The sequence below is a fragment of the Erpetoichthys calabaricus genome, chromosome 13, assembly GCF_900747795.2.
Source record: "Erpetoichthys calabaricus chromosome 13, fErpCal1.3, whole genome shotgun sequence".
Classification (NCBI taxonomy): Eukaryota; Metazoa; Chordata; class Cladistia; order Polypteriformes; family Polypteridae; genus Erpetoichthys; species Erpetoichthys calabaricus.
The window spans coordinates 44,256,469-44,283,401 of NC_041406.2; the positions used below are offsets into that span (position 1 = coordinate 44,256,469).

Below are 26,933 nucleotides of genomic sequence, written 5' to 3' on the forward strand. Positions count from 1 at the left end.
ATTATCTGAATACCACACTGCTGCTAACCATGCACATCCATTCATAGTGGCTGCCTCTGCTTTTCAAATAGATACTTCCAGCAAAATAATGTGCATTGTCATCTCAGGCTGATCTCATGAACTTGACAGTTACATTAGTTTACTCCAATGGACACAACAGTTCCAAGATCTCAATCAAACCAATCACCTTTGGGATAAAGTGGAAAGTGAGACTGTACTATGGATGTGCAGTCATAAACATCTGAAAGAATTTCATTCAATCTAGATAGCAAGTTTGCCGAGTGCATAAAATCATCACTGATGAGTCCAAGCAAATATACTTGTTCTCCTTCAAAATGGATAAGGTACTAATGGTGCAGTGTAAAAATGAGCATACATTTGTAAGCCACTATCCTTTCATTGTAAAAGAATTTCATTCCACTCTGTTGTTGTTTCCAGAAAAATAAAACCTCCACCTCTCTTACATTTCCCTTAATACCACCTATAATCTCCTACATTATCACTCACTGGAAAAAATACATACCTGAAAATCAACTGCTCTCTTGTTAGCAAGATCTGCCTTGTTGCCAGCCAAAGCGATAACAATATTTGGACTTGCTTGCCTCTGAAGTTCTTTCACCCAGTTTTTTGCTCTTGCGAAAGACTCCTGCAAAATAAATGCATTAATACGTAAGTTTAACTATCTTAATATGCATATTAGATCAGGAAATTCTCCTTAAATCAACCTTCATGTATAGTGAAACAGTCTACATAGATGACAAAGCAACACTGCATGTATAACACAAGTACACTCAAAAAAACTGTTGAGAAAAAAAAAATGAGATGTGCATTTGGGAAGCTCCATATAATTATTTTTAAAGTAAAATGTGTCATTATGTGATCCATTACATGTTTACTACAACTTAATACTCATGACAAGTAAAGAAGTAATATTTAAAATACATGTTAGTTAACGGTAATATGCAAAAAAATGCTTTTTAAAGACTTGAATACAACACAAAATTTCATTGTAGGTCACAAAAAACGGACACTATTGCCAAACATGTTACTGCTTATTCCACGAAGTGCCACTGCTGTAGAAAACATCCTGCATTGTTCCTGTACCAAAGAAGGCAGGTGCCTCTTTACCCAATGACTACAAACCAGTGGCACTTACGTTCCACAACATGAAGACCTTTGAGAGACTGGTCTTGGACTATACGAGTCCTCTTGTGGTAGACCACCTGAACCCAATGCAGTTTGCCTATCGGACAAAGATTGGAGTGGAGGATGCAAATATCTATTAGCTCCACCAGTTTTATTCTCACCTAGACAAAGCCAGTAGTACTGTGAGGATCATGTTTAATGATTTATGTTTTAGGATTTCTCCAGCACCATCAACACCATCAAGCCATCTCTGTTAAGGGGAGATCTGCAAGTGGATAAGCCTATGTTGTCCTGAATAATTGACTGTCAGGGGTCCATATTAATGTCTACTGTGGTGTTTTAGTTTTAACTGACCTGAAGCATTTACCAGAGGGGATTTTTGGAATGAGTGATGAGCTGGGTGAGATGAGTCCATGGTGACATGAGATGTTACAGCAAATTATTTTCTCAGCTGACCTCATAACATGCTGTAATTTTGATTTGGAGTGTACCATTGCTGAACCAAACCAGACAATAAAGGAGAATAGGTTTATACTTTCAAATATGACCTTATAATACTGAACTGGGATAAGCTGGCGAACATTTAATTTCTTTAGTTGGCAAAAAAATATGATTGTTGCTGTGCCTTTTTAGTGATGTAAGTGGTGTTAATATCCCAGCTGAGAGTGATAGCTGTGCACAAGAATTTAAAGGATTCCACAATACTGATTACAGAATCATTAATTTCTAGTAGGAGAGGTGGCAATTTTAAAATGAACATAGCTAAGATGACAGGTCCACACCACACAATTATCTGCATGCAAACAATACAGCTAAAAAATCTACTAAACACTATAGTAGCATAGCTTGTGTAGATCGATGTAGCACACTGACTGACTTGTAAAAAGGAAAGATGAGGAATTTGTTGTTTTGTCTGTCTTGAAAAACCAGTGGGATTTTCCCCGATTCGATAAAGTAATTCTGATTTTCACCCTTGGAATTAATAATGTTTATCTAACCTATTGTAAATTGTGCAAATCTCAAAATGAAAGTAAAATTCTGATATATTAACAAATAACTAAATAATTATATAAATCTAATTTTTGCAAAAGAACATGTAACATATCTGGAATGCCTAAAGCATAAGTAAAATAACTTTAGTATTTAAGAATTCAGGTCTCCTAATTGCACCAAATATACTGAAGAGGAACAGAAACTCTGGGTCTCAAGGCATTTTTCTTGTGCTGAAAGGAATAATGTTTTATAAAGTGTGCATTTTATCAAATAAATTCTAACAACTGCTGAACTTCAGAAAAGAGGGGAACTTAATATCTGATAAGATGCTACAGGATTACAATCCACAGGAAAACGACAGTGAGGTTTGGGTCCTGAAACAGGAAGATTCAGGCAAACAAGGCTGGTAATTAAGACTAAAAAATAATTAAAAGAAAAAGCACTATGGGAATAACATATTAAACAAAACACAACTAGCTATACTATGATGGTCATGTATCTACTGCTGTCAAAAGAAAATGTGGCTCCCCACTAGGGTTGGGCGATGTACAGAACTCTCGGGTTGATCAACAACTCCCATAAACATCCCAACAAGTGATGTTATTATGTGGGCTGGTTTGAGGGTTGAAGGGATTTCACCGGTTTTTGCTAGGAAAACAGTGCTACTCCTCACTTCCTGCAATTTTCAATTGTGCCACAGGGTGTACTCATCGTTAATAGTCGTGTACTGTAACAAAACAAAAAAATACCTCATTTAGTACAGAAGAGCATAGATGAACAAATTGGTGGCCAAGAAGAAATCTGGCAATATTTTGGCTTCAAAGTAAAGCTATAAAAAAAGATTTAGGTGAACTTTTTTTTGTTAACTAAGCAGGAAGGTTGTTGCAAAAGATTCACAAACAACGAACTTGCATAATCGCTTGCATATACAGCATCCAGTTGAGTGTGCTGGTTTAGACAATGCTGCAGGTATTAGTGCCAACTGTTAATTATTGTCACTTTTAGATTTGGAAAAAGAAAGCTCAAAGTACAAGCATGACAGCATAATATGAGATTAATTATATGAACAAGTGTTAATAAAGTATGCTTATTTTTACCATTTTAAAGCACAACAACCATTCTCCTTGCTAAGCCACACAACATCAGCCTTCAACTCTTCCCAAACAGCAAACTTACCAGTATAGAAGATGATCAATTACAGCCTGGAGTTTAATACCACTTAATTTCTTTTACTTACAATAATACTTTTGGGACGGTGAATGGGATGTGTGACCCATTAGCTGTATGTTATTGATTAGATCCTGCCATTAATTTTAAAAACAGTTTCCAACAGATCCCCTGAGTGCCAGCTTGATTTTTTTCCAATTTCAGATAGTACAGGACATCAGTTACCCACTGACTTAAAAGTGGTGGGTTGGGACTCTTCCAGTTGAGCAAGATAAGTCTACATGCTAGTAGTGACGTAAAGGCAATTGCCATTTGTTTATGCTTCTCCACTTTAAGCCCATCTGGGGGTACACCAAAGAGAGCTGTTAATGGGTTAAGAGTGATTGTAATACCAAGGCAATCTGATAGGCAGTCAAAGAATTTTGTCTAAAATGATGTTATCTTGATGCATGCCCAAAACATGTGGCCCAGGTAAGCTGGAGATAGGTTACAATGTTCACAGGTTGACTCTTGCCCGGGAAACATTCTGGATAGTTTTACTCGAGATAAATGTGATCAACTTTAAGTTGAATAATTAGGTGCTTTGCAAATAAGGAGCTAGAGTGTATTCTGTGCATGGCTGCCTTCCACTCCTTTTTTGAAATGCTAAGTGAAAGATCCTTTCCCCATTGTGCCCCAGGAATCTTGAAAGGAAGGGACTTCAAGATGTTTTTATAAATTGTGGAGATGCTATCTGAGTCTTCAAGACTGATCAATATTTCTTCTAGAATAGAAATAGGTGGAAGGTGAGGAAAATTGGGCAGGTTCAGTTAAGCAAAGTAGTGAAAAGCTTGTGTTGATGAGAAGTTAAAATTGAATTACACGTAGGATGCAAAAAACATGATCGATGTACTCTCGATGTTTTAATCCCAGACATTTTCCACGCATTAAATACTGTGTATGTTTGAGAGGGTGGAAAAGAGTGGATGTCATTCTTGTAGAGGTACAACAGATAAAGACCTTACCTGCCTTAAAATGCTGCCTACATTAATTCCATATTCTGAGTGAATGCAGGGCAATTGGATTATTAGTGTACTGACAATAATTTGTATTTACTGGGGCACAGAGCAGGGAATATAAAGAAGTACTGAAAGATTTTAATTCTACTGCAGACCTGACTTGTGTATATTCATCGATTTGTGTTGATGTCCAGGTCTTTATGACCTGTATATTTGCCGCCCAGTACTAAAATTGAAATTTAGATAGTGCCATGCCCCCTTCTGCTTTAGGTTGTTGTGGAGTTGCCCAATGGATGCATGGATATTTAGAATTTCAAACAAATTAGGGTATTATTGAGTCTAATTTCTTAAAAATTGTTAATGTATACGGGCATGGCTTGAAACAGAAAAAGCTTGTGAAGGATGTTTATCTTAACAGTGTTGATTCTACCTGCTAATGTGAGATGAAGGCTGGACCACCTATTCACAATGGTTTCATTTTTTCAATGAAGACAGCAAAATCTGATTGAAAAAGAGCTTTATATATACTTGGGATATTTACCCCTAGATATTTAAACTGACCCACTAAGATAAATGGGTAGGTGTCCAGTCTAGTAATTGTGCACTAGAATTCACTGGAAAATGCACTTTCATTCTAAATAATTTTGAGTCCAGATATCTTTTGAAAATTTGCTAGTTTTTTTAGGACTGCTTGCACAGATATATACAGTACCATATTATCTGCATATAATGATATTTTCTGTTCAAGTCCTTCTCTGAAAATCCCTTTGTATCTCTAATGCATTTTGAAAGTAACAGCCAATGGGTCAATGGCAAATGCAAAGAGCACTGGTGATAAGGGACATCCTTGTTGAGTACTGTGTTCTAGTTTTAAGTAATCTGGAAAAAAAAAAATTGTTAATACGAACTGAGGCTTCTGGACAAGTTTAGAGTATTTTGATCCATGCACAGATATTTAGGTCAAACCCAAATTTGTGCAATGTGGTGAATAGGTAGTCCCATTCAAACTATGTCAAATGCTTTTTCTGCATCCAAAGATAGCAAGATCACTGGGGTGTTAGCTTCTAATCTTTGACATTTGTTTAATATAGTATACTTGCCCATTAATTCCAAGTGTCTACCTTTAACAATTCCGGTTTGGTCCTACAATATTATAGAAGGAAGCACTCTCTCTCAATCCTTCTAGCTAGAACTTTAGAGTATCTTAACATCATTATTCAGGAGAGAGACTGGTCTGTTTTATGCACACTGTAGTAAGACTTTATTTTTCTAAGGAAAGATGGAAATTAATGCTTGGTGCAAACTTCTCCCAACCATCCAAGAACAGTTTGGTGACAAACAATGCCTTTTCCAGCATGATGGAGCACTGTGCCATAAGGCAAAAGTGATAGCTAAGTGGCTTGGGGAACAAAACACTGAAATTTTGGGTTCATAGCCATGAAACTCCCCAGACCTTAATCCCATTAAGAACTTGTGGTCAATCCTCAAGAGGCGAGTGGACAAACAAAACCCCACAAATTCTGACAAATCCCAAGCATTGATTATGCAAGAATGGATTGCCATTAGTCAGAATTTGGCCCAAACGTTGTGACAGCATGCCAGGGCGAATTGCAGAGGTCTTGAAAAAGAAGGGCCAACACTGTGAATATTGACTTTTTGCATAAACTTAATGTAATTGTCAATAAAAGCCTTTAAAACTTATGTAATGCTTGTAATTATACTTCAGTATACCGTAGAAACATCTGACAAAAAGATCTAAAAACAATGAAGCAGCCAACTTTGTGAAAACCAATACTTTGCCATTCTTACTTGCGACTCAAAACTTTTGGCCACGACTATACATTGGCTCATTCCTGTTCCTGCCTCTCTTCTCCTCACTTTAACTTCCATCCTTTATTCTTTCTCTCGGTGCCCCCCCCCCCCCCTTTTTTCTCTCGTGCTGGCTCTCCTTATATGTCTACATGGAGTGCAGCACCATATTCTCCCTAACCAATTTCGTTTAACCTTTTCATATTCTGCTACCCTACGGACAGCATATTTTTCTTGGAATTTTGGTTAAAAAGTTGAAAGACTGATTAGCCACAGATGAGCATATCCATGAGTATCTATGGTAATCTCTCTTGGCAATATGCACACCTTTCATGCACAGTTGTTAAATTTAGATAGGACTGTGTAGTTTTCACATTATGGACAACAAGTTATAAAAAGGAAAATTTACTGTTTGCCTGCTCATATATATTGAAAGTCTACAATTTCCCTGGTCTGTAATTACCTTTTCACATTGACTGTTTCTATTTCTATGTTGAACTGGGGGTACACAAATATTCAATCCTCTTACACATACGGAAACTACTATAGCTTAGGCAACAGTTGTTTATTGCTAAATGTATTACTGTAGACCAGAGTTGGCTCAAAAACATTCAATTTAAATTTTATATTTGAGTGTAGGATAAATTAAATTGAACATTACTCTTTTTTTTTCTTCCCCCACAAGAATGGTGCATGAGATTTCCACTGAAGCTCTAAATCCATGATACTATCTTGCATTGAATCCCACCATCAAAATATTCACATCAGTCAAGGAAAAATTCTTAAGTAAGCACAGAAAAAGGTAAAAAAGTCTGCCGAGAGTCTATGATACTTTGTAAGCAATAGAAGCTACCAGTGAGACACCTAAAAGACAGTGACCACAGTACAACTGCAAGGTGCAACTACACAGAGTGAAAAACACATGGATAATGAACATGTCCTTCCTTACTCTAACTGTGCCACTGAATGTCACTCAACAGACTCAGAAGACTTCAGGACAAAGCATCAACTTGATTCCTTGAGGTAACACGAACCAGACAAAGATTATTATTGCTTAGTACTTTTGGCATGGAGGCTAATACTGCTTGTAATCTTAAGGCTATGAGAAAGACAGTGAATTTATTATGTTATGTATTTCTATTTTTTTTTTGTCTGTTACTTGATTTAAAATAATAATCAGATCAAATCTAATCTTCTCAATATTAACCAAAACAAGTAGTATTAGGAAAGTTTGAGCATTTCAGATTTTCGGGTATATCATCCAAAACTCATTTGAGAAACAAAATGTACTATTTGTGTTAACAGTCAGTCGTATTCAAAAATAATGATAACAGAATGCAACTCTTTATCTTCGTAGACTGCATCAAGTATGTGCAACTTACAATGTCATTTAGTTAAAAATGTAAACTAAATAGACTTGTGATGGTTCAACAGCTGTCATGCACAGTGGATTCCAATTCAAGTGATATAAAAATGGCTTCAACTGATGTGTGTTAGTAGCAAAGGATCTGTGACTACTGCTGCTGTTCAGTTTTCTTTAACAATTCTGAAAGTGTACCCAATAGAACAATACTCTGTAATTACCAAATGAAAAATAACTATAAATACAAAAATGATGATATTAGCATAAAATCACTATCAATATTATCCTATGAAAGGAGATAATCAACTAAGTTCCCCATGTAGCTTTTCATATTAGTTAGAACCCAGTACTGAAACCAATTGATTGTACAACAAGAATACCAAAGATGACAATTTTCTTAAAAGATTTTAATTCCAGCCTGAAGATACACGTAAGCAAAGGCAACTTATCAGGCACAATTATAACCCACACACACAGTCAGCCAGTTGTACATCATACTGCTAAGTAACTTATTCAGAAAGCATATACTGTATTATTGCCCTGCCCTTGCTATTTGTGGCACAGCTACCTTCTTTTTGCATCATAGAAACTGTATACCATAGTATGGTTACTCATTGATTGCTCAGTTTTTTTTGCCTGCAGATCAATTTGCACTTCCCGTTGTAAACCCATGTTGTGTTTATATAACTTAGGGGAGCAGCACATTTCCTTTGTAATTAATTAGCTCAAATACTGTTTATTTGCAGGTTGATATCACTGATTCTTTACAAGGACAATGTACGAATATTAGTTCGGACAAGTCAGTCTAAATGCTTACATAATTACTTTCCTCTTCCATCTATTTTCAGAGAATGTACTTTTTTTTCCCCCTCTTGTACTTTTAACATTAACTTATCTAAAGCAACAGGAGAAGGGTGCTGCTGTACGAGCTGCTTGTGCACATGACCTAAAAAACGCGTTACTTACTTGCACTGGGGATCCAAGAGGCTATCGGATGAGGAAAAATAGGAAAATATACAATTTGATGTAACTGCTCTGAAGAGAAAATTACAATATTAAACTAATTCATAGTCGAAGTCACACAGAATGTTTCTCCAAAGACATCTGAATCTGCAGATTCTGCAATGCTTTTTAATAATTTGAAATTTCAAAACTTTGTGCAGTGCGATATGTGAAAGAAAGCTGAATTGTCTCAACAAATTTCTTTGAATAATACATGTGCTAAATTTCAATAAAATCAGTCCGTTGGTAGCCAGGTTGCTTTATGTGGACAGCCAAACAGACAGACATGGCTATCACAGTAGGTGCTCCTCAAATTACAAGCAAACACACCTAAAAACAAAAAGAAGACGCAGCATCTGTAATACGCTGCTGCCCGCCACAGTGCCCAAAAGTTATAAAAACATATATAAAATAATCAATAGTGCCACCCCTTTATTTAATACATACATATACACATATATACACACACACACATATACATATATACACACACACACACACTATATGGCTTATTAAATCAAGTCTAGCCGCCTGCCAACCACAAACAAAACTGATAAAGTGGTAATGTGAAAAACAGAAAAGTTAACCAAAATTATTCTCTCATCACAAGTTCTGAAGTTCTGTTTAAAGGAACATTCATCCATATGTCTTGCTTAGCCTCAAATATATTTATCTACTGTGCATCCCCCTACCAATATCAAAGAAAAGGCAAATTAGACACATATACAAATGTTGTAAATCAGTGACATTGTACAATCAGCACCTCCATCACACCTGCATAAATACGTAAAAGTTATTTTTATATTATTTTATTTAACTTACTGCAAATATGCTAATATAAATATATTGTTAAAAATAAAATTCTTTTACACAACTGCCTTTGTACACCCCCACCCTACCTAGGAAAATGATGAGCTGATCTTATCCTAAATTGTATAGTAAAATCTTTCAGAGTACATTGCTTTGTAGAAAACAACTACAACTTTCTCAGGTTAGGCATACAACTACATCACACAAACTATTTTCTACTCTCTTTCTGCAAACGACAAAAGTTTAAAAAAAAAAAAAGTTCATATTGAGTTTAGACACATACTTACTTCATTTGTAATGTCATATACAACTATAGCAGCTTGAGCACCTCTGTAATACATTGGTGCCAAGCTGTGATAGCGTTCTTGCCCAGCCGTGTCCCATATCTCAAACTTCACAGTTGTATCATCGAGACAAACTGTCTGAGTAAGGAATGCAGCTGCAAAATAAATAAATACCAATAAATAGAAAGGTAAGTAAATAAGCAAAATTATTTTAAGATAAAAAAAGATGCATATTAAACAATCATTTAATCGCTTTACTAACATATTGTGTGTCTACCCCAGGATCAGTAGGAACTATAGGCTATGGAAGCTCTGGGTACAAGGTGAAAGCCTTCCCTGGACAGGACACAATATGAGAAGACCATGCAAAACCTATACAGGTGGTGTCTGTGATAAGACCTGAACCCACAACTCTGGAGTTGTAAGAATGCAGCGTTAACCACATCATCATTAATCCATCCTCTTACTGAACCATTTAAAGAAAAGTTAAATAACTTGCATCCATAAATTGATTTCATTACCAGTTTCTTGAAATAACACTAATATAAGTCATGCAACTAAGCTGTTGTTCTCTTCTGCTTTGCAGTGTTTGTGTCTTTTTATCTTTAACCTTGTCAAGTCAGAACAGCACAGATGTCTGAAATCGTACAGGAAAGGATGCACACTGTATTAGCACATGTTTCATATTTTATATCATTGGCCTTTTTTTTTTTTTGCTTAATGAAAGGAAAAATCATATGCATGCAGTTTGTAATTACTGTATAATACATGCCAATACGTACCACAATTACCATACAAACACTTTACAAATAAACAATGCGCTTGTTATCACACCGACTAAATGGTTATTTAAAAAGATGCTGTTTAATGTAAGAAGAATTGCTGATGAAAATGTGTATTTCTTCAAATAAAAGTTAAAAAGTATATAAATATATCTGTCTGACTTTATACTAGTTTAATTTCTATATGATTTCTAACCTAACTTAGAAATTCAATTTGTTTAATGTCAAAAACATTTCTATTATTTATTTATATATTGTGATGCCCGGGTCACACAGCTGCCCTAACCCCAAAACAGACAGGGAGGACACAGGTTTAGTTCACACAGCACACAGTTTATATACAGTTGGAGAGCGCTTTTCTCTGTTCCCCACAGCATAGTACACAGTACACAACACAGACCCTTCCCTTTCCAGCTAGTCCTTCCGCCTCCACTCTTCCTTCAGGAGCTTCATCCGCTTCCTCCCGATTCAGGCCCCCTGAATGGAGTGAGGCGGCTCCTTTTGTTCAGCACCTGTGAGCACTCCATGAGGTTCATTAGAAGTACCTGGAATCTCTCCCAGGTGTGGGGAAAAACCACTGAAAGGTTCTGCAACTCCCCAAGGCGACCTCCACGGAACCCAACAGGACTGCACCAAGCTCCAGCTCCCAGCATGCCCTGCGGGAATCTGTGGTGCCACAGCCACCCAGGACGACTACCCTCTAGCCTCCCAGGGGAGGAGTTGCCTCAGCGATGCTCTCTTCCCTGGTCCTTCCATTCCATTGGTGTCCCGGCCGGGTAATAGCTGAGGCTGACCGTCAAACATATATATACAGACAGATACACACACTGTATATACTGTATCCTATTTATATATGCACATACACACTCTAGATTCAGTTTTTAATTTCAGTAATTATGGCATGGTAAATTATTATTAGGACAGGACAGAACTGTACACATAATGTGCTTGTATATAATTTTTGTTTAATGTTAGAGAACACCCAAAGGTCTGCCCTATTAGAAAGGAGCAATATCAGATAATAAATATGAACTATTTTGTGAGATACTTGTATTTTTGATCATTTATGCTAAACAAAATGCATTTTTGCATGCAAATTGTCGAAGCAAATGTACCAGGAATAAATGCAAAATAAATACATAAAAATTAAAAAAAAAAACAAAAGAAATGACTGAAGTAGCTTAATACTGCTAATAGTGCGAAGGCGATGAATAGTTCTTTATCTACACCACAATTCACTTTTCTACAGTCCCACCATAACTTCTACTCATACAGCAGATGGATCGTTAAATTTGACGTTAGTAGTAATGATTCTGTGTTTAACAAAATATGATCATAAAAACTAAGGGGTGAAGGACTTGAGCCCCACCTAGTTTATACTGAGGGAAACACAGAAAATGTAGTATGTACAGTCGTGGCCAAAAGAATGGTACCAAAACATCCTCCAAGAGCAACTTCTCCCAACCATCCAAGAACAGTTTGATGACAAACAATGCAGCATGATGGAGCACCGTGCCGTAAGGCGAAAGTGATAACTATGTGGCTTGGGGAACAAAACATCGAAATTTTGGGTCCATAGCCAGGAAACTCTCCAGACCTTAATCCCATTGAGAACTTGTGGTCAATCCTCAAGAAGGGGTGGACCAACAAATTCTGACAAACTCCAAGCACTAATTATGCGAGAATTGGTTGCCATCAGTTAGGATTTAGCCCAGTTGTTGATTGACAGCAAGCCAGGGTGAATTGCAGAGGTTTTGAAAAAGAAGAGCCAACACTGCAAATATTAACACTTTGCATGAACTTAATGTAATTGTCAATAAAAGCCTTCACAACTTATGAAATGCTTGTAATTATACTTCAGTATACCATAGAAAAATCTGACAAAAAGAACACTGAAGGAGCACACTTTGTGAAAACCAATATTTGTGTCATTCTCAGAACCTTTAGCCACGACGTAGGTGTCAAAGCTTAGGAGTAGCCAAGGTTTCAGCAGCCACTATACAAGAGCGGCAAGCAATCCATGAGCAGAAAGCAAGAGCAGTTAAGAGGTACTGTATATTAGCCTTAAAATGACAAAAAGAGCACCCAAGAGAAAGCGCGACATTTATAAAAACAGCAACTGAAAGTATGAGCAATATTTATATCTAGCCATTAATTTTCCAGACCCACTTAACCAGAGCAGGGTTGTAGGGAAGCTGCTGCCTATCTCAACAAGCACTGGGTACAAGGCAGGAACAATCCTTGGACAGGATGCCAGCCTATCGTCACAATACATAAAAAAGAGATTTTATATATGATTTGTTAAATGCTAAGAAAAAAAAAAGAGCATTATCCTTCATCTATCTTGAGAGAGTAAAAAGAAAAAATATTTTAAAACATTATTCTGATCATGAATTACTTTCCACAACAAAAAAGTATTTTTAGCCAAGAAGGTAAGTAAAACTAAGAAAAAAAATTCAATTAAAAAACACTCACTAGGAGGTTTAGTTTTACATTAGTTTTACTTTGAGCAACTACAAACCAATGTTTTACCAAATTTTTCAAGTTACCAATAAACTTTATTTACTTGTAATTCAGCTATGATACTGTCAACTCAGTAATTGTACAAGGTCTGTCAAACGACCATTTTTAAGGCATAACAGAATACTCGGCAACAATAACCTATAGGGTATGTAGAACTAATTAATCTATCAGTTTGTCAAATAAACAGTTTTATTTTTAAACATGACTTCTCTCGTGCAAAGTGACACGTAAACTGTTGGCTAAGAAATGCAGACACCTGAGAAAAAAAAAAAAAATTTTCAATCAATTTTCTGTCCTTAAGGGAAATGTTTTGATGACTAGAACATTTCAATTTCATATTTTTGAATTATACCTTTATATAAACAATGCAAAGAAAAACAGCAGATCAATATAATGGAGATCAGACAATATGTACAACCTGGAACAAGACTTTAGTACGAGTTTGTTGCATCAGTTCCTGTGCACTTAAAATGAGCTCTATCACAACAAATGCTGTTACTCATGAGCTGACTGAAATTTTGTAAGGGATCATCCGTATCTGATACGTATGTCTTGAACCTTAGAGAATCAGTCAATTGCACTTTTGAAAGTTACCCAACACTCTTGAGATACCGCACGCATTCAGAAGTTGCATCATAATTTACAATTTGAGCAAAATCATCACCTTGGTTTGCTTCACTAACACTAGAACTGGAATATATCATGCTATTATTACTGAAGAATTCACTATTTTGACACAGTAAATCACTTTCTTCTTTCAGCTGCTTTAATAGTTGTGCTTAGTTTTTTAGATTATTTCATCTGTTTATGAAAATGTTAGATTTTGTCTGATTCAGATTTCATTTACAATAATATTCTTGCTTTACGTAATGTTTGCATCTAAATTCTGAATTTCATTGTCACAATTTCTTTTATTAATCTGAAATCTTGTTTAGGAAAAACCATGATTCTTCAGACGCTACTGCTTGAATCCAAACAGATTTCGTTGTGGGGCTACAACATTCTTGATCACCTAGCTTTATACGCCTAGTGTAATCCATGTATTAAAATATAAGAAATTTGCAGTGGGTACAGCTAAACACGTGCACTGAATTTATTCTGCAATAATGAATCACAGATTGACTAAAAAATTGGAAAAAAACGGTTATAAAACACAACTTATTTTCATCTGCCTTAAAACTTCACTGGAGCAATGTTCCTCCGAGATCTTCCACAATAAATTGTTACTCAATATTAGCTCTTTAACTAATGAGATCTTTTACATAAAATGTCTTACCAGGGACAGTAAAACCGACTTTCTATTTTTGAGTGAAATGTGGCTCAGCAGAAACAGTGCTGTAATATTAATTAAAGCAGCACCTCTGAATTACAGGCTTTTTTCACTCTGTGTGGAAAAGAAAGTTACAATGGTTTAGCAAGTATTTTCTCAAGCGGTTTACACTGTAAAATACAAGTTTTGGTACTTGTACATCTTCGAGTATCATGCCATAGTTTTACAAGGAGTGCTGCATACTTTATGCAACCAGCCGAGAATTAATGGTGGAGCAAGCAAAATGCAACCAAGTGTTTGAAGCATTAAGAGATAACGTGCAAAATTCAGGGCAGTGGCAAATCTGTAAATACATATTTTAGAAGTAAAATAAAAGGAGAATAATCATTTAATGCATTTACATGAGCTTTAATAACCTGGTTTCTAAAATGCCATATAAATCTTTATTCTACACTTTATTATTAAGTACACTGAGGTCTTTTAAAGAAACTGAACAGAGAGCTCCGTTTAGCCATTTTAAGGTATATTATTCTAGGCTACTTTAACCTGGGTTATTCACCTTATGCTAATTTGCTTAACAAGCTGTGAGCAAATGATCACGCATACATATACAGTACTTGATAGGATGATTGGGTGGGGATCATAAAATACCAAATTAACACTAGACTGAAGCTTATGAAAAAACTCATAATCCCAGGCCAACTTAAATTCCCTCGCACCTCCTCATCAGCATCTTTTGTTTTGCAAATGTGTCAATCAGCACCGGCAGCCTGCTATCCCATCCCCCACTGATTCACCTTTATTCGTACACCAAGTTCTCCAGGCTCAAGTCTGTGTTGGGTAAATATATCGTTATTTGGAACACATACAATTCATGTGCATGTTACATGTCTACAATGATCTGTATAAATGTAGGATGACAAGAAATGTGAGGCAAGAAATGTTGAACATATAACTAGAACAGAAACTTTTTTCATGTTCTACTAATAATTGGCCAAATTCTAATGTGAAGTGTATAATGTGTGAAGACTGAAGTCCAAATATCAAACACTTTCACAAAAGACACACAATGTAACAAAACAAGTGTACTTTTTTTCTAGAATTTAAGCAGAGTAAAAGAAATTGGGATTGGGTACAACACACACACACAAAAATAAACCTCTGCTTGGCTGGTGCAGAGGTAAGAGCTGCTGTTTTGAATAGTGAGCGGCTATTACTACTATAGAATAAAAACATACATTTGATTTATTCGAGTCTGTAACAGCCAGTGTAAATTTATGGTACAGTAAAAGTTAGTGTTTTGTTTTATTATTTACGTTTGTACTCTGAGTCATGTTTACGCTCCAACCGATCTAACACTGCAAGTTTTCAAATAAAGACGTGCTGTAACAGAGGTGAACTCAGATGAGGATGAAGATTCTACATTGGAGAAAGAACAGAAGCCCTCCACACAAGAAACGTCCACTTTCACACAAGAACACAGCTGCACCAGGCGTATCGTGGACATCGTTTGGATGCAGCAAGGGGTTTGGTGTCATCTTGCCAGTGAACCGGTTTCTGTTTTAGTTATCTGTTCAACGTTTCTTGCCTTGCATTCCTGCCATTCTACATTTACAGATCATTGTAGACACAGAATACACATGAAATGTATGTGTTCCAAATAACTATATATTACTTGCCATATACAATCAGACACCTCACACCCAGAACAGATTTGAGCTAGGAGAACTTTTAGTCTGACTAAAGCTGCGTCAGTGATGGATGGGATAGCAGTCTGCTTGCTGCTTGTGCTGATCGACACATTTGCAAAACAAAGACACTGATGAGAAGGTGTAAAGGAATTTAAGGTGGCCCAGCATTACAACTTTTTTTGCAGGCTTCATGGACTCTGGGACAGTGTTAATAGTTTCAAATTACAAGTTTCACAACACCTCACCACATGTCAGTACAAGGTACTGGTATTCATTTCCTTGATTCACACATACCAACATAGTTGCAGGGGAGTGGGAGGAACAGGGGTTTATGGTATTCCTGGAGCAATACTAAAGAAAAGCAGCGAATGTAAAAATGATGCCCTCTTTTTTCCATTTCGTGTTTCTGTAAGAAGACTGAATCAATGTCATATCACATATGTGCAAAATATGTTTTCTTTCAGTGGCACTAAACCAAAATAAGTCTCTAGGTACTTCTGTATTTAACTTTCCAGTTTGCCAGGTGGCTTACAGTGCTTACTGCTCCAATCTAATGACAAAATTCTACAGAACAGAAGTGTAATGATTATCCCTACCCATTATTGCAGTCTGCAGTATCTTTGCTAATTCATGCAAAGAATGCAACATAACCACCCAAGTAATGTACAATGTCAAGTTTTAAGTGCGACAGCTGCTAGAGAGATCTTTTTTAGCGTGCCAGGAGCAAAGGTTTAGGTACAGCAGCGTTTTCCAACCGCTTTTCAGAGGTGGCTCACTTTTTGTAACCCCCAAAAAAAAATCCCAAGGCACACCACGATTCTACCAACCACAACAGCATTAAACCTATAGACTTGCTAAACTTTCAAAGACACCGGCAAAAAAAAAAGCTTGCAGGTTGGCATTCGCAGACACAGTTAGTGGGCACTTTGGATGCATTTTCCCAGCTGCTTCATCCCTTTGCCTGCTCACACAGGTTATCCTATAAGTCACACCTGGGTAGCTCTCATTGATAACCATTTGAAAAACACTTGTTTAGAGTATAACTATAAAGTTGTTGATGGTTATGAACAATTGAGGATGGAGTTTTAACACAAGATTTAATGTATGCCCATTTATGAGATTTTTATTTCAATTAAGTCAGTCTTTAGCAGTGCATTCAAAGTCTACGGTTGTTTCAATTACATAATATTACTTTGACAAGTCTTCTTCTTACATGCCAATCTGACAATCAATACACTGGCCTTGGTTTCTTACCGTCTTCTTTTCAACTTGCCTTTTAGGAAGGCATTCAAATTCAAGATGTACTTGTTCAATTTTGTTAAAAGGTCAGGTTTCTGGTCATTGTTTAAGTTTAAACTATTCCATTAAATTTTTAAAAATTCCCTTGTGTTGACTCTAAATTAATTTTGTGATTCAGTGTATGTTTACTTCATGATTTATGTATTTATTTTATGATTTCAAGTTTTAATGTTAGATGTGATCAATTCTGTACATTTGTGATATTTTTAATCAAGCCCTAATTTTGTTTTTCATTTTAGATTTTCAGATATAATACATATTGTGTGATATGCAACCAGCTGAGAATTAATGGTGGAGCAAGGAAAATGTAACCAAGTGTTTGAAGCATCAAGGGATAACAAGCAAAACTCAGGGCAGTTGCCAATTTGTACATACATATTTTAGAAGTAAAATAAAAAGGAGATCAATCATTTAATGCATTTACATGAGCTTTAATAAACTGGTTTCTAAAATGCCATATAAATCTTTATTCTTGTTGGAGAAACCAGATTAAACAGACAGATTTCTCCACGAGTAACCTTATTTGTTCCTGTAAACCTATTTCATAGTCATTGCATGTCCACTGCACTCTGTTCATCTGCTTAGATTTGCATATGTTTTCAGCAGTCACAGGTAAAAAAAAGTCCAAAAGATAAGTTTCCTAAAATATGCTCAGGTGACCGCATTATTAATTCTCCAGGTTGAAACTGTCTCAGTGTTTCAGAAGTTCAGCATTACAGTTTTAGGAGCTGTTTGCAGTAACACATTAAAAGTAATGTGCATTAAGTACTTTATTTTTTTAAAGTAATGAGAAACCAAACACACTTTTTAAATAAATATATTAGCATGATTATTATTCAAGCAGAACTGGGTGTAAGGCAAGTATATATACCAGAATACGGCTCCTTTGCAGGACACAGTTGAACAGCCAAGCAGAAAAGAGTGTGTTGTGTGTAATCTGGTAATAGAAGTATAGTTTCAATAGTTGTCAGTTTAGTTTTCATCCAGCTATTTGCTATAGATATGTTGAAACAGTGGGACTGGGTGACGCTGTGGCCAGTGTTCATATCTCCCATCTTTAGGGGCTCAGGTGGAAGATGTAAAAAAGGGGATGAATGTGATTTACTTCAAAGAACACAAAGGTAAAAATTATATTTTTAAAACAAAAGACAATCGCATTTGGCAGTTTTCCTGGTCAGTTTCATCAAGGTTCATATATGGTTGGCCTATTCAAATGGCGGCCCGTGGGCCACATGCCCCAAGGAACCAACCTCTGAGTGCTCCAGTTCGTGGTCCCACCAGAAACGCAGAGGGAAAAAAAAAAATTTGTGGGCCTTCAGAATTCTCTACATAAAGTCCTAGAGTAGTACAGACCATGAATGCAACACTCCATGTAGCCTTACAATCTTCAACCCACAATAAAGCGCAATGCTGTGTGCCTAGAAGTGGTGATAGCAGTCTAACACTCTGATGACCTGCTGAATAAGACACACAGGAGTCACTTCTCCAGGGGAATCTTCAAAATGCCAAATGGCTTTTTATTTCGTGTGCCATGACATACAGTAAATGGTTCCCTACCGGTCCTCATCTTGTTCACAAGGACACCTTCAAAACAAAAAAAGGTAGCCTTCCATGCTTCTGCCTCTTCCTGCTCTTTTACCATTCCCTTCCCTCTCACCCTGATCCTGTCACACAGCTCTCTAGGGAGGTGCTCTGAGCCCTCACAAAGTTCTTCCCCCCAAAACTACACCCCTAACTTTGCTTCCATTCTTCACAGTCCATGCAGTAACGAGACATGTCACAAAAATCAACATAATGTGGGTTGTGTAACACAGCCATACCTATTCATACATGTAGTGATTTAAAATGAACCTATATTCCCTCAGTGTACAACAGACATTATATTTGTGTGTGTTAGTTACTGTTATCGCTTAGAATGGGTTTGTGCATGGACAGCTTTGATATAATTGATCATTATTTTTTATTCTGTTAAATACACTTTGTGGTGTGCCTGGGTCATATGAGACCCAAGAATTTTATTTCAAAATGGAAGCAAATGTTATTACTAGCAAAGAGTGCTATTTTGCTTTTATGCACTTTGAGATGTGCCTAGGTTAGATATGACCAAAATGAGGTTTTCGGGTTTCACAAGTGGGAAAAAAGTAATACTACTACTTCTGATTTTCTGTTCAGTTACAGCTTTTTATTCCTTTTTAAGCAGTTTTTGATGTGCCTGTGTCAGATGTGACCAAATTTAAAATGGAGTCAATGAATAAACATTACTCATTTTTCAATACATTCATTTGTGTTGGTTTAAAATGTGTCATTGCCTGCTGGTTACCAACCACTGAAATTGTCTGGCCCAGATAAAATTCTTGGTTTGAAAATCTGGCCCAAGTGAATTTGTACGTGAACAGCCCTGATATATGAGGCTTATGATTTAGCAACAAAAGATGGCAAGTCAAAATATGCAGTTTTTCAAATATTGGGGAAAAAAAAAAAAAAAAAAAGCCACACACACATACCCCCCCACACACAGTTTCTGCATTACATTTTATAGTTGGTATATGTTAGTTATTTTGTTGAAAGTAATGCGTAATGTAACTAAGTAATGTTCCCCACACTGCTTGAGGGATACAGGTTCCATTCTTGTTTTCAAATTCTCAGCAGCAGATGAAGATGTTTAACTGTTTTTTGCACAGTTTATTGACATAGTTTTCCCAAGTATGAACTCCACAGGTGGACTTGTACATGTAAATGCTGGTTTTGAAGAAACCAGGTTTCTGCCTGAACCTAGTTACTCGCCACCTCCCAGTTTTTATATGCATGAAATGCACAGATTATCAGTCCCTTAACAATTTTGAATCGCTACAGAAGAATGCTGTGATTAACTGAATTAATCCTCCAAAACTTTGTTAATTTATGTTATTATTACATATATGTATGTAATGGTTACTGCATCATTAGTGGCTTCTCAATGTAAAATTTGGTTTCAGACTAAACATCATCATGCATCTTGTTGTACAGTTAGGTTCTTCAACAAATGACAATGTCTACTGCAATAGCACGAAGTTCAGTGGAGAGATTTGATGTTGAATTTTATTTCAGCTATTAAAAGTAGTGTGTAAAATAAATTTATATTATATATCAGATATTTAGATTTAGATATATATATATATATATATATATATATATATATATATATATATATATATATATATATATATATATATATATATATATATATATATATAGATAGAAATAAACTTTGCAGCAGGAATAACCCTACAAAAACACATATCAAATACATAAGAGAATATAACTGGTACTTTAGCTGCATGTGTTTAATCTGGATTATTTTATTCTGCTGGTATCCTCAGTCTTATCTTACCGCAAGTTTTTCCACTGCTACATACTCCTTTTCAATTTTAATATGAGAAGAAGATTCCAGTTACTTGCTGACTAACGAAAAGATTCAAAACTATCAGGTAGAAGTATTTTAGGCTCAGTCCCTCTTTAAATTTTCTGTCACCAAGCTTTGGAGATTGGTATTCGGAAAAAGCCGCAAGTTGAAGTCAATAACGAGTCCAGGTACCTAGGGGACAGTATCAGAAGGTGCATGCATCACACATGAACTTGAGTAATATTGGTGCATTCCAAATAAATATTACATTGGTAAGATTTAAATATGTGAGCTGTAGAAACAGTGGAATTGGCATCACATTTTGACACCGTTTATGCTGGAAAAGAGAGTCTGCTCTCTACATCTCCTGCATTATGTGGCAGTGTTTGTGAGAGTATCACTTTATTATGACAAAATGTTCTTACTAGCATGTCTCCATACTATCAAGTAATATGTAGTAAACTGTAAAGCATAAGACCAATGTTACATTTTTTATTCCTAAAATGTCATTTTTCTTTTTTTAATACTACTTTTCAACTGCCATTTTTTCTTTTTTTAAATTTTATTGTAATCATTCCATATAAATAGATCAATTTTTACAAAAACAGGATTGAAAACAAATCAACCCCCAGCCCCGAGAAAGAGAGCATGCATGGCCAACAGAGTAAAACTTGAAGCTAATAAAAATAAGTAAATTGATAAATTTAATACGCGGATAAAGATAAATGGAGAAGAAAAAGAAATGGAAGAGAATCTGGTTCCTCTGTGCTTTAAGAGCTTTATCTAAAATGTTATTGATTATGTCCTGCCAGGTTTTGAAAAAGTTCTGCACAGACCCTCTAAGTGAGAATTAGATTTTTTCCAATTTCAAATAGTATAAAACATCAGTTACCCACTGACTTAAAAGAGGAGAGTTAGGATTCTTCCAGTTGAGCAAGATAAGTCTACGTGCCAATAGTGTAGTAAAGGCAACTACAGTTTGTTTGTCCTTCTCCACTTTAAGCCCATCTGGAAGTACACCAAACACAGCTGTTAACGGGTTAGGAGGGATTGTGACACCAAGGCTGTCTGAAAGGCATTTAAAGATTTTGGTCCAGAATTATGTTAATTTGGTGCAGGCCCAAAACATGTCACACAGTGAGGCTGGAACTTGATTGCAGCGTTTACAGGTTGGATATTGCCTTGGAAACATTTTGGACAATTTTAAACGAGACAGATGTGCTTGATATATAATTTTGAGTTGAATAATTGTATGCTCTGCGCATATGGAGCTCGAGTGTGTTCTCTGCATTGCTACCTTCCACTCCTTTTCTGATATGTTGAGTGAGAGATCCTTTTCCCACTGTCCTCTTGGATCTTTGAAAGGGAGGGACTGTAAAATGGTTTTATATATTGCAGAAATGCTGAGTCCTCGAAACTGAGCACTATTTTTTCCAGCATAGAGGAAGGTGGGAGATGAGGAAAATCTGGCAGGTTCTGTTTAACAAAGTTTCTAATTTGACGATAGTGAAAGAAATGTGTTGCTGGAAAGTTAAATTTGGAATGTAATTGTTCGTAGGATGCAAAGACGTCGTCTATGTACAGATCTCTAAGTGATTTAATCCCAACTGTTTTCCAGATGTTAAAAACTGCATATGTTTGCGAGGGTTGAAAAAGGTGGTTCTCATGCAGAGGTGTCACAGATAAAAGCTCCTCTATCTTAAAATGCTTCCTACATTGGTTCCATATTCTGAGTGAGTGAAGCACAATTGGGTTGTTAGTATATTGGCGATAACTTGCATTTGTAGGGGCACAAAGCAGAGAATATAAAGAAGTACTGCTGGATTTTATTTCTTTTGCGGACCAAGCCTGTGTATGTTCATCTAGTAGTGTCCATGTCCAGGTTTTTATAGCTTGTATGTTTGCTGCCCAGTAATAAAACTGAAAGTTAGGTAGAGCCATGCCACCTTCTGCTTTAGGTCTTTATAGGGTTGTTCTTTGGATACGTGGATGTTTTAAATTCCAAATAAATGAAGTTATGGTTGAATCTAATTGCTTTATAAAATGATTTATTGATATATATTGGAATGTTTTGAAATAAAAAGAGAAGCTTAGGAAGGATATTCATCTTAACAACGTTAATTCTACCAGCTAGAGTAAGATGAAGGGTTGATCATCTATGCAAGTCTTGCTTAATTTTTTCCATACAAACAGCGAAATGTTGTTGATAATAGAGCTTTATGTTTACATGTGAGGTTTACCCCTAGGTATTTAAACTGATCTGAAATGATAAAAGGGAAGGTGTCCAATCTAATATTGTACGCTTGAGGATTCACTGGGAAGAGCACACTTTTATTCAATTAATTCTGAGACCAGAAATCTTTGAAAATTCTGTAAGTGCTGTTAGGACTGTAGGCACAGTGTTTTGTGGGTCTGATATATACAGTGCCATATTGCTTGTATATAGAGAAATTTTTTGTTCAAGTCCTTCTCTGATAATCCCCTTTATCTGATAAGCATTTCGACAGTGAACTGCCAGTGTCTCAATGGCGATTGCAAAAAGTAGTGGTGACAAGGGGCATCCTTGTCTGGTACCACGTTCTAGTTTAAAGTAGTCTGAATTCATGTTGTTAATACAAACTGAAGCTTCTGGATTGGTATACAGTAGTTTGATCCATGCACAAATGTTCGGGCTAAACCCAAATTTCTCTAATGTAGTGAAAAGGTAGTTCCATTCAATCATATCAAAATGCTTTTTCTGCATCTAACAATAATATCTCTGGGGTGTTTGACTTTGCGGGTGAATAAATTACATTAAACAGGCGTCGAAGATTGGAAGTGAAGTGTCGGCCTTTAATCAATCCATTTTGATCTTGTAATATTACCGAAGGCAGCACTTTCTCCATCCTTCTAGCTAGGATGTTGGAGAGTATCTTAACATCATTATTTAGAAGTGAAATTGGTCTGTATGATGCAAATTGTAATTAGTCCTTATTTAGTTTAGGAAAGACGGTGATTAATGCTTGGCGAAAAGTTTGAGGTAGAATTTGATTGCCTCTAGCTTCTGTGAATGTTGCTAATAAAAGGGGAGCTAGCCGAGTGGAAAATTTCTTATAAATTTCGACAGGGTAACCATCAGGGCCTGCTGCTTTCCCACTCTTAAGTGACTTTATAGCATCTAGTAATTCTGATAGTGCAGAGAAATTGGATAAACCTTTGGCACTAAGAGTATCTATTTATGGTAACTGTAATGCATCCAGAAATAAATGTGTACATTATATTTTTATGGTCAATGATTTTGTCTCCGTTTGTGTTGGTGATTGCTGGGATTGCATTGCGAACTTCTTGCTTGTGGATTTGTTGAGCTAAGAGCTTATTGGCTTTTTCTCCATGTTTACAGTAATGATGTCTTGATTTAAAAATGAGCTGTTGTTTCTTTAGTTGTTAAGAGGTTGAGCTCTGAATGCAGAGCCTACCTTTTTCCTATGAAGAGCCTCACTTGGACACCTGGCATGTTCTTGATCTAGTCTAGTAATTTTGCTGATTAGCTCTGATACCTTCTTGGTTTCTAATTTATTTCTGTGGGAAAGATATGAGATAATCTGTCCTCTTTAGAAGGCCTTCAGGGTTTCCCAGAGTATTCCTGCAGAGACCCCGGAGGATGTATTTTTCTCTAGAAAAAAAACTGATTTGTTTTGATACAAATTCTGTACAGTTCTTGTCTGCTAATAAAAGTGGGTTAAGACGCCATCTGCGAGATGTGCATGTGGGGCATAATGATTTTAGCTCCAAGATCAGAGGGGCATGGTCGGAAATAACAATAGTGTCGTACTTGCAAGATTTAATCGTAGGCAAGAAATTGTTATCTATAAAGAAATAATCAATTCTTGAGTAGCAATGATGCACTGGGGAGTAGAAGGAATATGTTGTTGAGTTTAGGTTTAGAAACCTCCAGGGGTCTGACAAGTTGTGGTCAGTTACAAACAGTGTAATTGTCTTTGCAGTGTTAGGCCTCCTGTCACAGGGGTGATGATGTCTATCTATGTCTGGATTTAAAACACAAAGTCCCCAGCCATTATAATTTTTATAAGTGTTCACATTGGGAATGGATGTAAATACATTTTGCATGAATTCTCTATTATCCACACTTTGTGCATAAACATTTATCAAAATTACTTTACAGTTAAATAAATTGCCTATGACAATCACATATCTCCCTTCAGGATCAGATACTACATCTGATACCACAAATGAGACTGTTCTATGTACAAGAATTCCCACACCTCTAGTTTTCTTTGTAAAGCTGGAATGAAACATTTGGCCAATCCAGTCTTCTGCAGCCGGAACTGATCCTTGCTTAATAAGTGGGTCTAGTGTAAAAATACTATTTTAGCATTTAGACCTGTTTGGTGACAGAATACTTTCTAATTTCTGATTCAGGCCTTTAGCATTCCAGCTCACAAAGTTAACTGTCCCATCATGGAGACACTGATTTAGAATTTTTGATGTAATTTTGTAGTCTTAAACTGAAAGTGAGACAGCTTTGACCTTAATTTCCAATTTTCCCCAGGAGTTATTGCCATGCACCCTATTGTTACTTTGGTAATTATAAGGATTAAAAGAATAGATTAGATATACCTTGTTCTCTTTCTCTCCCCCCTTTATCCCCCCAGCCATTTTTTCAACATTTATAATGTACTGTAATACATTACATGACCATAAAATCTATTGAACTCAGAAAGACCTGTGTGTAAGTTTCTGTTTGATCTATTTCTTACTTACTGTTCAAGTACTGACTATCCAGACAGTGAACATAAATCTATACAAATGTAATAAATAAATGAATACAATTCTAATAGAACTTGATGACACTGCAAAATTGTTAGCACAGTCACTTTAAGATTTTTGAATAAATACATCAGAGCCCTCTGTAAGAGGAGTTTGTAACCACTTTTAATGGGCTATAATGGAAGGAATTAGAGAAATATAATTATTCCTATAAATAAGGATAGATTTCATAATAAAAAAAAACTGACTTGTTTTGTCAAATCAAAGCCTGTAAGGAAATTTTACAATAAAAAAAATATTTACTTACCTCCTATTGTACTTTCTTGAAACTCATGGAACTGGCCTTTCACAAAACGGAGCACTAAACTAGATTTTCCCACGGCAGATTCCCCAAGTAGTACTAGTTTAAACTGACAAATTTTATTGCCAGCATTTGGTCCATTGGGTCTTGTAGCTCCTCCCCGACTTGCCATGACCAATACAATTGTCTTCTATACTGATCTTCCAAGTCACTGTTTCTTCTACTATTAAAAACTGTAAAGGAAATTAACAAATATTTTAAGATAGACAAAATAATAATAATAATAATAATACAATAAAATTAAAATATGTAAAGTATATTCCCAAGTCCTGAATGAATACATACCAGTAACAAGTACATTAATGTTTGCTTAACAGATGATAAAGTCTTTAAATCTCCTTAAAAAATGGGTTGCTGGCCTGTTGGGAACTCTCTTTGTGCAACTTATGCCCAGTCGGTCAAGAGAAGAGCCTAAATAGCAAACTAAATGCCAAAACCAAATACATCAAGATAGATGGTCTCTGATGGACCAAGTCTACCAATTTGATTTTTTTAGTGTGTTCAACACAGCTCCTCATTCTTTGCAGACAATATACTAACAATTTATTCCTGTAGACCATATAATGTTGGAAAGATTAAAAAAGTAGCACCATTGAAAGTAAATAAAGCCATAAAAAATAGGATATTTTGTTAACTATCATGCAAAATAGGTAATAGCCTTTGATAGAGTTTAAAATATATCATTAGCAAATCAGAGAAACACATTTCCACTTTTTTATTTTTCATAAACTGTACAGCTTTTAAATTTGAACCAAAACATACAAGCAATAAGGAAAGACTAATTCTGATACAAAGCCTCATATTGAAATCATTCTTTAAACTTTATGTATGAATTATCAGATGAATACTTGAGAATATAAAAATTCTAGGTTGCACATAAAATTAAGATTTATCACAAAATGCAAATGAATGCATTAGAATAGGTTTGACTTACTTTATTACTTCACGGATTAAAAAATTAGCAAGAGAAGTGTTAATATGTAAGTTTGTATTTTGATTTTAACAAAAAAAGACATTGATAGCCACTGATGATCACTACCAACACACGAAAACAATACGATACCCAAGGATTCATCATCTAAACCCAGTTACTCCTGTTCTACTATAGGGATACAAAATTCCTTAAAAACCAAAGCTCAAAGATAATTCCATATACAGTATACACTGAAGTGCCTGTATTATGATACACATAACTATCATGTCAACACTGGCTGGAATGTACAAGAATTCCACAAAACAAGACCCTCGCATTCTACTGAACATAGTTTTAAAAAGTCCACATACTC

At 35.8% G+C, this 26,933-nt stretch overlaps 1 protein-coding gene across 1 annotated transcript in view; it reads right to left on the reverse strand.

Moving 5' to 3' along the window:
- Positions 1-26,933, reverse strand: part of rab5aa (RAB5A, member RAS oncogene family, a) — a 41,421-nt gene that overhangs the window by 9,958 nt on the left and 4,530 nt on the right. The window contains exons 2-4 of the mRNA XM_028818182.2: positions 25,594-25,820; positions 9,576-9,727; positions 524-646 (exon numbers count right to left, since the gene is read on the reverse strand). Coding sequence (XP_028674015.1) covers positions 524-646; positions 9,576-9,727; positions 25,594-25,759 — 441 coding nt within the window. The 5' untranslated portion in view covers positions 25,760-25,820. The remainder of the gene's footprint in view (positions 1-523; positions 647-9,575; positions 9,728-25,593; positions 25,821-26,933) is intronic.